Source organism: Dipodomys spectabilis, unplaced genomic scaffold (assembly GCF_019054845.1).
Source record: "Dipodomys spectabilis isolate Male_0828 unplaced genomic scaffold, ASM1905484v1 ptg000175l, whole genome shotgun sequence".
Taxonomy (NCBI): Eukaryota; Metazoa; Chordata; class Mammalia; order Rodentia; family Heteromyidae; genus Dipodomys; species Dipodomys spectabilis.
Genome location: NW_024870852.1, coordinates 10,294,403 through 10,310,225, shown reverse-complemented (window position 1 = coordinate 10,310,225; position 15,823 = coordinate 10,294,403). Strand labels below are relative to the sequence as shown.

General features: G+C 44.9%; 1 protein-coding gene across 1 annotated transcript in view; it reads right to left on the bottom strand.

Annotated features, from left to right (window-relative positions):
* Kif3b (kinesin family member 3B) overlaps positions 1-15,823 on the bottom strand; it is a 48,238-nt gene that overhangs the window by 15,496 nt on the left and 16,919 nt on the right. Inside the window, exon 2 of the mRNA XM_042694417.1 lies at positions 1,426-2,889. Coding sequence (XP_042550351.1) covers positions 1,426-2,829 — 1,404 coding nt within the window. The 5' untranslated portion in view covers positions 2,830-2,889. The remainder of the gene's footprint in view (positions 1-1,425; positions 2,890-15,823) is intronic.

The following is a 15,823-nucleotide window of genomic DNA, read 5'->3' as shown; positions in this document are numbered from 1 at the left end:
GGAAATGTGGAGGTGATGGAACTTTTCTGTCTTGCATCATCAGGATACTGCAAACTAAAACCACAGAGACATCACTTTACATACACCATACTAGTGAAATGAAATCCCAAGTGTTGGTAAGAATAAGGAACAGCCAGAACTCACATCCTACTGGGGAAAACTTTGGTTCTAACAACCTTGGAAAACACCTTGTCCTTGTCCAATAAAGTGAGGTTGCACACACTCCAGCATCTAAAGGTGCCAGATGAGAAAAAAATTCACACACATACATGTTCTCATTCAGCCAAACCCAAAAACCATCACAACAGAATGTAGAAGCAACCCACATTATCAGGAGAATGGAATGCCACAGAATACTCTGAAAAGTGAGACTGGGAATAGTGGCCTGAGAGTCCCAGGCCAGTCTGAGTTACATAGTGAGATCCTGTCTCAAAAACCCAAACAAAAACGAAAGATTCTATAACCAGTAATAATGAAGGAATCATACCTACAGAGGCATGTACACAGGTTAACCTCCCACATAGAAAATTAGGCTAAATAAAAGCCAAGTGCAGGTAGTACACTTTAGGTAAAACTACAAAAGCCATTTGAAAGTAGGTGATGATTCATTTAGAGCTACATACATTCATGTACAATAGAACTGTAGGGGAAAACAAGGCAAACACAAACATCAAATTCAGGGGAAGGAAGACAGGAGCTTCTGAATAAGGGAGTGCTGTTCTACTGTGTCTCACACTGGGTGCGCTGGGTAGGCACTGGGTATGCACATGTGTAACAATTATTTGTAATTTTTTTTTTTGTAATTTTTTTAACTGGAAAAAAATGCTTTCTTCCTTTGGATTCAATTCAGCCACTGCTTACTGAGCCAGACATGGAACAGCTAGAAATGTAGGAAACTGTTAACAGAGATATCACGCCTTGTACCATTTGGGTTTTTGTTTTGTTTTGGGGTGCTTTTTTTTTCTTTTTCTTTTTTGTCGGTCATAGGGCTTGAACTCTGGGCCTGGACACTGTCCCTCAGCTCTTCAGCTCAAGGCAAGAGCTCTACAACTTGAGCCACAGCGCCACTTCTGGCTTTTTCTGCTTATGTAATGATGAGAATTTGTGCCCAGGGCCTCATGCATGAAAGGCAAGCACTCTACCACTGAGCCACCTGTTTGGGGGTGTGTTTTGTTTTGTTGTTGCCAATCCTGGGGCTTGTACTCAGGGCCTGAGCACTGTCCCTGAACCTCTCTGTGCTCAAGGCTAGCACTCTATTACTTGAGCCACATTTCCAGATTTTTCTGTTTATGTGGTACGGAGGGATCAAACCCAGGGTTTCATGCATATGAGGCAAGCACTCTACCACTAAGCCACACTCCTGTACCATGTTTTGATAGAAGAAAGGCACTGACAGTGTAGAGGGCCCAAGGAAGGGCGTGGTACCTTGATTTTGGCGCCCAGCATCTCAGCAGCATCCTTCTCCCGCCGAAGGTCCTCCATCTTTTTCTCCTTCTCCTTCAGCAGCCTCATCTTCTCCTCTGCTACCAAGCTGTGGTCCTCTACAATAGCCCGCTTCTCAATCTCCAGTTTTTCTTGCTGTTCCCGCCAGTAATCATCCTTATCATCCCCTTCCTCCTCACCCTCTTCTCCCTCCTCCTCCTCCTCTTCCCCACCCCCACCACTGCCACCACCTTCCCTCCGCTTCTCTCGCCTCTTCCGCTTGCCAATGGAGCGTTTTTCCAGCTGGGCCTTGAGCCGAGCAATTTCTTCCTGGAATTCTCGAAGGAGGGCATCCTTTGGGTCCTCATTGACCCTAGGTTTGTTCTTAATGTTTTTGGCACGGTTGGCATATCTCAGGGTGGTCAGGGTCTCTTCTACATTGTAAGAGGCAGGCCCCACATTGGCGACCATCACAGTCTTGGCATTGCCACCAAGGGAATCTTGGAGAAGCCTGGTGAGCTTTGAGTCTCGATAGGGAATATGAGTGCTTTTGCCGTCTACCAGGGCAGAGATGACGTTCCCCAAGGCCGAAAGGGACAGGTTGATCTTGGTGGCTTCTTTCAGTCTTTCCCCTTGGGCACCAGTCTTGGCTTGCCGTTCACTGCCAGCAAGATCTACCAGGTTCAGTTTCCCCACACGGATGTGGTTTTCCCCATCAAGGCCCACCTCGCTGCATTCAATGGTGATAACAAAGATGGCATGAGAGCGGGAGCTATGCTCATTCATGTTGGTCGCACCTACAGATCGGTTCTGGTTCCCCACATTCATCACATGCTCAATCTCCTTGACGCTCTTGGTGACAAAGGAAGACAGGTCTTTGACATATACTCCAGTGTCGGGCCTCTCTTTGAGTTCGAGCCGTTTAGTCTGGTCCTTTGAGAGCAGGTCCCGAATCTCCTCCTGGTAGATCTCTAAGTAAGAAGCCCTGACCAGGTACTGCTGATTCTGTGACCGAGAGATGTGGGTGAAGATATGGTCAAATGAGTTGGGGATAACCCCTCTTTTCTCAGGGTCACCACGGACTCCTTCCATCGTGTAAGTTTTCCCAGTCCCCGTTTGTCCATAGGCAAAAATGGTCCCATTGAAACCCTGCAGTACGGAGTCCACAAGTGGTCGGAAGGTCTCATCATAGAGTTCAAACTGCTTGGCATTCCAGTCATAGACTGCATCAAAGGTGAAGGTCTTGGGCATCTCATGGGCAGTGCCTTTGGGGTTCTTCACAGACACCTGTCCCAGCTTCACGTCTACATCCACCACCTTGTCGTAAGAAGCGGCCTTTTCCTTGCCATTCATGGGCCGGCAGCGGACCACCACCCGGACTGACTCTGAGCTTTTGAGTTTTGACATGATGAACTTGGAGGGCAGTCTTTAGGGCTAGAATCCAAAGCAGCTCAGGATGCTAAAGCCCTACAAAAATTGAAAAAAGCCAAAACAGTAAGTATAGGGGCAACTGATAGCAGCTGATACACACAAGTCATCTTTGCTTGCTAACTTTCCAACAGCCAAATTAATGACTTTCCAACACTATTTCCTCATGGGACCTTAACTCCAGTCCACCTAAACTGTTTAGCCTGTCTTCCCATCAATCGACACTTAGTATTTGTTATTCTACAGATGGAGGCAACTGGAAATCTTTTTTTAAAACTTGGGTTAGCCAGGCGCTGGTGGCACAAACCTATAATCCCAGCTATTCAGGTGGCTGAGATCTGAAAATCATGGTTCAAAACCAGCTCAAGCAGGAAAGTCTATGAGACTCTTTTATGTCCAATTAACCATCAGAAAACCCCAAATGGAGCTGTGGCTCAAAGTGGTAGAGTGCTAGCCTTCAGTGAAAAAGCTCAGGGTCAGTGCTCAGGCTTCAAGTTCAAGCTCCACAACCAACAAAACAAACAAAAAAAAAAACTTGGGTAGTTTTTTTAACTTTTTTTTTTCTTTTTGCCAGTCCTAGGCTTGAACTCAGGTATGGGCACTGTCCCTGAGCTTCTTTTGCTCAATGCTAGCACTCTACCACTTGAGCCACAGCTCTGCTTCCTCCTTTTTTGGTAATTTACTGAAGATAAGTCTCATGGACTTTCCTGGCTGGGCTGGCTTCAAACCTGATCCCAGATCTTCACCTCCTGAGTAGCTGAGATTATAGGTGTGGGGCATCAGCACCCAGCTAGCCTGGGTGGTTTTGTGTGTGCTGGTCCTGGGGCTTGAAGTCAGGGCCAGGGTACTATCCCTGAGCTTTTTTGCTCAAGGATAGCACTCTACTAGTTGTGACATAGCTCTATTTCAACTTTTTGTGTGTATGTGTATGGCAGGTTATTGGAGATAAGAGTCAGACTTTTTGCTGAGTGTGGTAGCTCATGCCTGTAATCCTAGCTACTCAGGAGGCTGAGATCTGAGGATCAAGGTTCAAAGCCAGCCCGGGCAAGAAAGTCCATGAGACTTTATCTCCAATAAAAACCACTTAGAAAACCAGAAGTGGCACTGTGGCTCAAGTGGTAGAGTGCTAGCCTTGAGCTGAAGAGCTGAGGGACAGTGCCCAGGCCCAGAGTTCAAGTCCCATGACCAACCAAAAAAAAAAAAGAGAGAGAGAGAGTGAGTCAGAATTTCTGTTTGGGTTGACTTCGAATAGTGATCCTCAGATCTTAGCCTCCAAAGTAACTATGAGTTATTGTGGCATGAGACTCCAAACCTGGATGTCCTTGGAGGAAAGCAATTCAATACTATCACAACTGACAACTGGCCTACAGGTAGATATCTCCTATAAAGACATAAAATAGTTGGTTATTTGTTGTGGCATCTGTTGTGGTATCAATACTTTGGACAATTCCAATCTCCAAAATGGGAAGCCTGCACACTTATTAAAAAGAATATGGTAAGCTTAACATGATTCTATCCCAAAATATGTTATTAAGGGAAAAAAGCAGGTGAGGAACAGTGTTTACCTAGCAGTAAGAAGGGGGTATGAGTTGTTTAGCATGTGTGGTAAGCACTGGTGTAAATTATGGACTCAGTAGCTAGGTTACAGGCATATATCATCATACCAAGCTGGGAACTTTTCTAAACAGGCAATTCAGGTGGTTCCTGATTCAAAAGGCCCTTTGGAGACAGATCTCTCTCCTTACCTATTCTCTAGCCACTCACTTCCCTGGCCACAGGCAAGTATTCTCAGATTTTTGATCCTCCTGAGACAGTTGATGCATAACAAGTAAGTACATATTAATACCTGCTCATCCCTCCTTTTATACAGGCATGTATGCAGTCCTCTAGGGCTCTGTATATACCTTTTTATTTCTCACTATAACCTATCTTGGAGTTTGCTCTCTCAATAAATAGAACTACCTTATTCTTTACAATAACAGGATACCTGCGGTGGGGGCATGCATCATAATTAATTTAATATCTATGCTACAGATGCACTTCAGCTTGTTCTGATATTATACTGTGAAAACCTTAGGTTGTACTATCATTTCATGTGTGGAAAAGTATATTTGGAAAAACTAAATTCCTAGAAATTGAATTTATGAACCAAAAGATATATATATTTATAGTTGGTTGTGGTAGCATGCACCTACAATCCCAGTGACCTGGGAGACAAGGTAGGAGTGTCACAGATTCAAGGCCAGCCTAGGCAATGTTTTCAAGACTATTTCAAAAACAAAATAAAGGGCCTAGTATGGTGGCTCATGTCTGTAATCCCAGCTACTTGGGAAGCACAGATAAAAACCATGCTTTGAGGATAGCCCAGATTAAAAAAAAAAAAAAGTTAGCATAATCTCATTTCAACAAACAAACTGGTTCATATACCTGTAATCCCAGCATCAGGAAAGCATAGGTAAGAGACTTAAAACCCAAGGCTCACCTCAGCCAAAAAACTTGAAACCCTATAAAAAGAAATTACAAAAGCAAAAAGGGCTGGGGCATGGCTTGAAGGGGTAAAATATTTGCCTAGTAAGCCCCAGGGTCCTGAATTCAAACCAGTACTATCAAAAAATAAAAACAAAAATGAAGCTAGGCACGAGTGGCTCACATCTGTAATCCTAGCTACTCAGGAGGCTGAGATCTAAAGATTTCAGTTTGAAGCCAGCCGGGGCAGGAAAGTCTGAGAGACTCCTATCTCCGATTAATCATAGAAAGAGTTGGAAATAGCACTATGGCTCATGTGGTAGGGTGCTAACCTTGAACAAAAAGGAGCTCAGTAGCCAAGTCCAGAGTTAGAGCCCCAGAATGGGGTAAAACACACACACACACACACACACAAACACACACACAAACACAAATGGTAGGAGCATAGTTCAAGAGTTAAAGAGTACTTACCTAGCAAATGTGAGAAATGTGAGATGTGAGGCCTTGGTTTCAATCTCCCAGTAGGAGGAGGAGGAAAAAAAGCTTTATCCAAAATGACTTCAAGAGCTATTGCAGAGATTACAGCTAAACCCAAATTTTGCTCATTCAACATCTCTAGAGTAACATTTTCCATTGTTTAGTTTATAGCCACAATCTTAAAAAAAATCTGAGATGTACATATCTAACTGGTATTAAGAACTAAATCTTAGGCCAGTAAAAAAGCAAGATCAACAACAAAGTATACACAAGGCAATTCTTCTTTCATCACCTGCTAGATACAATCAGAATTTGCAAGATAGGAAGAAAGAACCAGATGTTAGAATGGTTCACTTTAATTTGGAGGGAAATGGTCCTTACAGCTATGTCTAATGCCCTGCCTGTCTCTCCATTTCTGCCTAAGCTGGTCTGGATGTAAAAGGAAACCCCATCCTGCCAGCCTTGTTCAGAAGAACTCAGGTACAAGGGATGGAAGCGAGGCAAGATCGCATACTACCAGAGAGAAAGGCTCGGGCTGAAGGGCAGGCCAGTGGAGACAACCTGCATCACAAGCTCTGCTCAGCCAAGCTTTTGCTTTTGCCTAGTGAAATTGTGCCCTCTCCTCCCGCATTCCTACGCAATCAGGCTTTTACCTAGTGAAATTGGGGGTGGGGGAAGGGCTCTGTTTTATTAAAACATCTCCAAAGCTAGATGCTGGTGGCTCACACCTAGCTACTTAAGAGGCTGAGATCTGAGGATCACAGTTTGAAGCCAGCCTGGGCAGAAAAGTCCCATGAGATTCTTATCTCCAATAAACCACCAGAAAACTGGAAGTGGCGCTGTGGCTCCAAGTAGTAGGACACTAGCCTTGAGTAAAAAGAACTCCAAGGGTCAGTGCCCAGGCCCTGAGTTCAAGCCTCACGACCAACAAAATAAATAAATAAACCTTCAGAGCAAGCTGACTTCCAGGCTCAAAAATGTATGGTTTTTGAGCTCTCCAAAATGTTATAAAAACAAAGGAATGCCGAGCGCCAGTGGCTCACACCTATAATACTAGCTACTCAGGAGGCTGAGATCTGAGGATCACAGTTCAAAGCCAGCCCAGGCAGTAAAGTCCATGAGACTCTTATCTCCAATAAACCACTAGAAAACTGGAAGTGGTGCTGTGGCTCAAGCGGTAGAGCAGTTGCCTTGAGCTGAAAAGCACAGGGACAGTGCCCAAGCCCAGAGGTTCAAGCCCCACCACTGATTTAAAAAAAAAAAAAAAAGGAATGATAATGATCTACATTAATCTTCAAAATGCTTAAAAAGGAAGGAAATCCTATAGCATGAGTTCTCTTAATTAAAATCTCCCCAACTCTGAACATGGAACACATTTCTCTTCTGAACTCATCCAGCTATATCGAACTAGTCATATATTATTGATATTTTATTTCAGGAAGATAGACTAATTTAATTTCCTGCCACCAGGACTTATAACCTTGTTCTGGGCACTCCTTGATGAAGGATTTTCTTAGAAAGATGCCCTGATGCTCTTCCTTTATTACCTTCTTAGTAATAGTTGCAGGCCTAGTTGCAGAGTGACAGGTCATTAAAGAAAAGAAACTCTTAGTACTGCTGGGAAACAAGGAACCACAGGTCAGAAGCTCATTCATTGCCTGCTTGCTGAATGAACCCCTTTCCTGGGGAACTCACCATAAGATGATACACCCACTGTCTCAACTGCAGAGGGCATCAACTCATGGTAGCTATGCTCTTCATGGTTCTCCAACTCTCTCGTGTCTGAGTTCTTCCATCCTCACCTTCACTGGCCTGTCATGGAGCTTCACCTCAAAGTCTAGAGCTAGGTATGGACTGGGTTCTCAGAAACAACTAGTTTCTTATAGAGATTCTAAGACAGAGGTTCCAAAATGATCACACTCAATCTGAAACCAAGTTTTGTTTTTGTGTTTGTTTATGGTGCTAGAGATGAACACCAGGGAGTCAACCAATGAGTTACAGCACCAGCACTCTGCACATAACTTTTTACTGGACTGTGTAGTATTTAAAAAAAAAAAACAAAGTGAGCCAGCACCAGTTGCTCAAGCCTGTAATCCTAGCTACTCAAGAGGCTGAGATCTGAGGATCATGGTTCAAAGCCAGCCCAGGAGGGGAAGTCCACATGAGACTCTTTTTTTTTTTTTTGGTCGGTTGTGGGGCTTGAACTCAAGTGGGCATTGTCCCTCAACTTTTCAGCCCAAGGCTCTACCAGTTGAACCACAGCACAACTTCCAGTTCTCTCATGGTTAACTGGAGAGAAGAGTCTCACAGACATTCCTGCTCAAGCTAGCTTTGAAACATGATCCTCAGATCTCAGCCTCCTGAGTAGCTAGGATTACAGGCGTGAGCCACCAGCACCTGGCCCGACCAGCACTTGGCCTGTGAGACTCTTATCTCCAATTAACCACCAGCAAACCAGAAGTGGTGCTGTGGCTCAAGTGGTAGAGCACTACCTTGAGCTGAAGAGCTCGGGGCAGTGCTCAGGCTCAAAGCTCAGGGCCCACAACTGACCAAAACAAACAAGGTGAACTGGGCACCAGTGGCTCATGCCTGTAATCCTAGCTACTCAAGACACTAAGATCTGATGATTCAAAGCCAGCTTTGGATTTGAAACTCAGGAGACTCTTATCTCCAATTGGTTGAGCACTAGCCTTGAGCACAAAAGCTCAGGGACAGTACCCAGACCCAGAGTTCAAGCCCTTAGACTGGCAGAAAAAAAAAAAAAAAAAGTGAGCCAGACACCCATGGCTCATATCTGTAATCCTAGCTACTCAGGAGGCTAAGATCTGAGGATCACAGCTCAAAGCCTGCCTGGGCAGGAAAGTCTGCCAAACTCTTATCTCCACTAAACCACCAAAAAGTCAAGAGTGAAACTGTGGCTCAAGTAGCTCTAACCTTGAGCAAAAGAAGTTCAGGGACACTGCCAGGGCCCTGAATTCAAGCCCCAGGACCTGCACAAAAAAAAAAAAACCCAAGGTGAGATTCAGTGGTAGAGCACCATACTGAGCATGTGTACATCCCCAGGGTTCAATCTCTAGCATCAACAACAAAATAGTAGGGCTGGGAAGGTAGTTCATTGCCTCGAATGCATGAGGCCTTGGATTCAATTCCTCAGCACCACATAAGCAGAAAGTGGCGCTGTGGCTCAAGTGGTAGAGCGCTAACCTTGAGCTTAAGAGTTGAGGGACAGTACCCAGGCCCAGAGTTCTGGCCCCATGACTGACAAAAAACAATTTAAAAAAAAAAAAACAAAAAACCAGCATGGGCTAGGAATGTGGCTTAGTTGTAAAGTGCTTGCCTTGCATGCATGAAGCCCTGGGTTTGATTCCTCAGTATCATATAAACAGAAAAAGCCAGAAGTGGCGCTGTAGCTCAAGTGGTAGAGTGCTAGCTTTGAGCAAAAGAAGCTTGGGAATGGTACCTAGGCCGAGTTCAGTCCCAGAACTGGCCAAAAAAAAAAAAAAAAAAAACAGGCAGGAGCCGGTGGCTCATGCCTATAATCCTAGCTACTTAGGAAGCTGAGATCTGAGGATCCTGGTTAGAAGCCGGCCTGCGACAGATTCCTATCTCCAATAAACTATACAGAAAAAGCCAAGAGTGGTGCTGTAGCCTTGAGCACAGAGGGGCTTAGAGACAGAGCTCAGAGACAGAGCCCAGGTCCAGGACTTGAAGGGGCGAGGGGGTGTTGATGGGACTCTCAGCAGTCTCTACTTCCATATACATGCCCATCCTAATGAAAACCTTTGCATGTGTTCACAAGGAAACACAGGCAAGGATGCTTCCTACAGCAACATTACAACAGCAGGAAAACTGAACACCTGCACATCCACCAGAGGGGAATGCAAACTTCAAACACGGTGTCATGAACAATACAGTATGCTATTCAGTAGTTCAAAGGAATAAATTAGAACAGAGGTCACCAAACTGACCCACAGGCCAAAAACCTGGTCCCTAGCCTGATTTTGCAAATGCAATTTTATTGGAACATAGCCATAATCCTTTGTTTGCACACTGTCTATAGCTGCATTCACTACAAAATGGCAGAGCCAAATGACTGCAACAGAGGTAACGTGGCCCCCAAACCTAAAGTATTTATTTACTGTCTGGGCTTTTAACAGGAAAAGCTAGGGGTGTGTGTGTGTGTGTGTGTGTGTGTGTGTGTGTGAGTGTGTGTGTGTGTGTGTGTGTGTGTGTGTGTGTGTGTCACTCAAAGCTGGTGTTTTACCACTTGAGCTGCATCTGGCTTTTTGCTGGTTAACTGGAGGTAAGAGTCTCATGGATTTTCTCTGCCAGGCTGGCTTTGAACCTCAATACTCTTATCCCAGCTTCTTGACTAACTAGGAGTACAAGTGTTAGCCACCAGTGCCCAGTTGTCAGCCAGTTCTTGAACTAGAGTCATATATATTAACATGCGTAAGCAGGCTAAGTGAAAAAACAAGTACTAATGGATTTATATCGATGAATGTACATGCATTAAAAAAAAAAATTGGAGAGAGCCAGGCACTGACTGCTCACCCCTATAATCTTAGGTACTGTAGAGGCTGAGATCTGAGGATCTCAGTTAAAAGCCAACCCAGGCAGAAAAATCTGAATCTACCTCTCCAACAAACCAGCAAAATGCCAAACTGAAGGTATAGCTCAAGTGTTAGAACAACAGCTGAAAGGGCTGGGAAGGTGGCTCAGTGGTAGAGTGCTTGCCTTGCATGCCTGAGGCCCTGGGTTCCATTCCTCAGCACCACATAAGCAAAAAGAAAAAAGCCGGAAGTGGCACTGTGGCTCAAGTGGTAGAGCGCTAGCCTTGAGCTGAAGAGCTGAGGGACAGCGCCCAGGCCCAGAGTTCAGGCCCCACAACCGGACCCAAAAAAAAAAAAACAGCTGAAAGCAAAAAAGCCCAGAGAAAGCTTGAAGCCCTGATTCTAGCACTAAAAAGCGGGGGGATGGGGAATCAGGCATGGTGGTATTAAAAAAAAAAAAAAAAGCCAGATGCCAGTGGCTCACGCCTGTAATCCTAGCTACTCAGGAGGCTGAGATGTGAGGATCTCAGTTCAAGGCCAGCCCCAGCAGGAAAGTCCGTGAGACTCTTATCTCCAATAAACCAACAGAAAACCGAAGTGGCGCTGTGGTTCAAGTGGAAGAGCACTTGCCTGAAGAGCTGAAGAGCTGAGTGACAGTGCCCAGGCTCTGAGTTCACGCCTCACAGTCACCACCATCACCACCAAGAAATAAAAACATAACCACGGATGGCAAATTGATTTCAAATATATTTTGTGATACCTTATCATTGCTCTTAAAACACACACACAGCCGGGCGCTGGTGGCTCACGCCTGTAATCCTAGCTACTCAGGAGGCTGAGATCTGAGGATCGCGGTTCAAAGCCAGCCCGGGCAGGAGAGACCGTGAGACTCCTATCTCCAATAAACCACCAGAAAACCGGAAGTGGCGCTGTAGCTCAAGTGGTAGAGCGCTCGCCTTGAGCTGAAGAGCTGAGGGACAGCGCCCAGGCCCAGAGTTCAAGCCCCACGACCGACAAAAACACACACACACACACACACACACACACACACACACACACACACACACACACACACACACACACACACACACACACACACACACACACACACACACACACACACACACACACACACACACACACACACACAAAACAGAGGGGCTAAGAATTTGGCTTAGTGGTAGAGTGCTTGCCTAGCATGTATAAAGCCCTGGATTCAATTCCTCCATACTACAGGAACAGATAAAGCTGGAAGTGGTGCTGTGGCTCAAGTGGTAGAGCACACAGAGCGGCCCAGGGACAATGCCCAGGCCTCACACTCACACACACACACCACAAAAATGGGGAGGTAAGACTGAATTAATAAGAAAAAACATGGACAAACTCAACTCTAGCTGCTTTCTTCCTATATTATTATAACCAATTTCATTGATTCACTCATTCATTTATTGGCAGGGTCTACAATACAAAGCCCAGGCTGTTCTTAAACTCATGATCCACATTCCACAGCTTTTTTTTTTTTTTGGGTCCAGTCATGGGGCCTGAACTCTGGGCCTGGGCCTTGTCCCTCAGCTCTTCAGCTCAAGGCTAGCGCTCTACCACTTGAGCCACAGTGCCACTTCCGGCTTTTTTCTTTTTGCTTATGTGGTGTTGAGGAATCGAACCCAGGGCCTCAGGCATGCAAGGCAAGCGCTCTACCACTGAGCCACTTCCCAGCCCTCCACAGCTTCTTAAGGACTGGGACTATGTGCCACCATTGTCTGATTCCCAGTTTTACTTTTTTTCTTTTGGCCAGTTGTGGGGTTTGAACTCAGTGCCAGGGCATTGTCCCTGAGCTCTTCTGCTCATGGCTAGTGCTCTACCACTTCGAGCTACAGCACCACTTCCAGTTTTTTGTGAGTGGTTAATTGGATATATGAGTCTCACAGGGACTTTTCTGACTAGGCTGGCTTTGAACTGCGATCCTCAGATCTCAACCTCCTGAGTAGCTAGGATTACAGAGATGAGGCCTTTGTACCCACCCCAAGTTTATTTTTTTTTAAATATGTTTTTTCTCTACTTCTCTGGAAGACTGAAATACCTGAAAGCCCTCTACTGGAGCCCCCGGTGGCAGTAATGGAGGCTGAGCAGCAGTGTCCCAGTGGAGGGACAACCCACTGTCCAGTCCACTCCTACCCCCTCCTGTTTCATACCCAGCATGCTCTGTCCATTTACACTTCCTACCTGGCATCTCTTTTGACAACCAAGTTCATGTACCTATGATCTAATTAGTGAAGGCCTGCCATCCTAGTCATGTGGTTCTAGGTTTGGACTCAGTGGTTCATGCTTGCTAGGCAGGTACTCTATCATTCCAGCCACACCTCCAGCCTCTAAACCATCATTTAGGGGTGTGGGGAGGAGAGGTATGCCAGTCCTAGGGCTTGAACTCATGTCCAGCTACTGTCCCTGAGCTTTGGTGTTCAAGGCTAGTGGTCCACCACTTGGGCCACAGCTTCACTTCTAGGTTTTTAGTGGTTAATTGGAGATAAGAATCCCACAGTCTTTCCTGCTGGGCTAGCTTAGAACTGTGATCCTCAGATTTCAGTCTCCTGAGTAGCTAGGATAATTGGCATACCCTGCTAGTGAAGCTTTTCAAATGACATTTTCTAAGACTCTGTGATGACAAGGAAAATAACTAAAGTGAAAAAGCAGTTTAAAAAATGGGATGACTAAATGCAATCACAATCAAACAGCAGTAGAGGGCCGCAGATGACTTCCCTCTGCACATTCAGTTTCCCTATTTTCCAATCCCCTTTAATAAATATGAGGCATCTTCGACAGGCAGGGGTCAGAGGCATTTGGAAATACCCCAGAAGCAGCCCCGCAAGAAGGAGCAATCTGCAGGCACAGGGAGAGCATTCTAATGGGTCTCTAATCAATGCACTTAAAAGCAAAATCCTCTAACATCAGACCAAGCACCTGCCTGGCCCAGAGTTCCACCTGAGCCATGAAAAAGCACTGTAACACTTGAACAAGAAGATAAAACCAGCTATTTGAGCTCAAGGGTGTATACAGGCTTCCCCCAGGGGAAGCTAGTGTTTTCCTCTGTATCCACCACATCACCATCAACACTAGTCTCTTCTGTAACCTTTCCTAATTGCTTAACAAGTACAATCCTGGGTCTCTGTCTCATAATATCCAGGTATCACAGTGAGATTTATAAACTTTTAAAAACAAAATTTCTAACCAGTGTGGTGGTACAGTTGGGAGGCTGAAATGGAAGGATCACTTGAGTCCAGTTTAGGCAACATAGTGAGACACCACTTCAAAAAAAAATGAAGTGCGGATAGGTATGGTGGTACATGCTTATAATCCCAACACTCAGCCAGGCGCCGGTGGTTCATGCCTGTAATCCTAATTACTCAGGAGGCTGAGATCTGAGGATCGCAGTTCAAAGCCAGCCCCGGCAGGAAAGTCTGTGAGACTTTTATCTCAAAAAAAAAAAAAAAACTCAGAAAACTGGAAGTGGCACTGTGGCACCATGAACTGAAGAGCTGAGGGAAGTGCGCAGGCCCAGAGTTCAAGCCCCATGACCAAAAAAAAAAAAAAAAAAAAAAAAAATCCCAATACTCTGGAAAGTACAGGTCAATTGCAAGTTTGAGGTCAGCCTGGGCCCCTTTCAGAAACCCAATCTGGGGAATAAGCAAGAGATAAAACAAAGGTTGTTAGATAAAACTGGTTTCCCTAAAAGAACTGGGTGGCTAAGGGCAAAGGGTAAGAGAAAAACTTTTTGTTATATATCAATCTTGCTTATTTATGTATTCATTTATGTATGTATGTATGTATGTATATATGTATGTATGTATTTACGTATGTATGTTAGAACTGGTCCTAGGGCATGAATTCAGAGCCTGCGGGCTGTCCCTGAGCTTATATACTTAAGCAAAAGAAGCTCAGGGATAGTGCCTACGCCCTGAGTTCAAGCCCCAGGACTGGCAAAGAAAGAAAAAGAAAAAGACAAAGACGAAGAAAAAGAAAAGCCCAAGCTAACACTCCACCACTTGAACCATAGCTCCTTTTCTGGCTTTTGGGTCGTTAATTAGGAAAAAACAAAGCCTCCATCCTCTGATCTCAGCCTCCTGAGTAGTTCGAGTTACAAGCATGAGCCACTGGTGCATTGCTATTGTTATAAACCTTTTTATATTTCTTAAATTTTGAATCATATAAATATTCAAAACATGTTAGACTGGTTTTTAAAAAGGGACAAAAAGACATGAAAGCTGGCGCTAATGTCTCATGTTTGCTATCTTAGCTATTCAGAAAGCTGAGATCTGAGCATTGCAGTTCAAAGCCAGCAGCAAAGTCCCTGAGACTCTTATCTGCAATCAACAAGTAAAAAAACACAAGTGGAGCTGTAGACCAAGTGGCAGAGTGCCAGCCTTGAGTAGAAAAAACTCAAGGCAGGGCTGGGGATGTGGCTTAGTGGTAGAGTGCTAGCTTAGCATGCATGAAGCCCTGGGTTCAATTCCTCAGTATCACATACACAGAAAAAGCCGGAAGTAGTGCTGTGGCTCAAGCAGTAGAGTTCTAGCCTTCAGCAAAACAAGCTCAGGGATAGTGCTCAGGCCCTAAGTTCAAACCCCAGAACTGGCAAAGAAAGAAAAAGAAAAAAAGAAAAAGAAAAAAGCCCAAGGACAGTGCCAGGACCCCAAGTTTAAGCTGCAGTACCAGGACCAAGAAAAAAAGCATGAAGGTTTGTGGAATTGAATAAAATATGTGTTAAAACTAATTTTTCCAGCCAGGAAAGCCAGTGGCTCACACCTGCAATCCTAGCTATTCAGGAGGTACAGATCTGAGGATTGTGGTTCAAAGCTAGCCCCTCCAGGAAAGTCTGTGAGACTCTCATTTCCAATTAACCACCAGAACACCAGAAGTGGCACTGTGGCTCAAAGTGATAGAGTACTAGCTTTGAGTAAAAAAGCTCTGAGACAGTGCCCAGGCTCTCAGTTCAAGCCAGGACTAACAAAAATAAATAAGTAAATAAATAAAGCTCATTTTCCCATGTCATATGTCCATGAGTAAAAAATGATAAAAATGTTTACACTCATGAATGAGGGCTCCAGGAGTACAACCTCACGGAGAAGCTTCACAAAAGAGCCTCTGCATGGTCTACTGAAAGCAACTTTGAACTTCATAATGTCATTGTGGCAAGTCATGCAAGCTCAGCTTTGCTCAGAGCAAAGACACTAAGTGACAGACTAACAAAACACATTCTGCTCTTACCAGACACTATAGCACAGTCTTTTAGCCCAAACCTTCCAGAAACCCTGAGGTTATTTAACTGTCTCAGCCTCCCAAGTGCTAGGATTACAACTAATACAAGTTGGTTTCTTCTTTTTTTTTTTTGTTGGGGGGGTGGGGTCCAGTCGTGGGGCCTGAACTCTGGGCCTGGGCACTGTCCCTCAGCTCTTCAGCTCAAGGCTAGTGCTCTACCACTT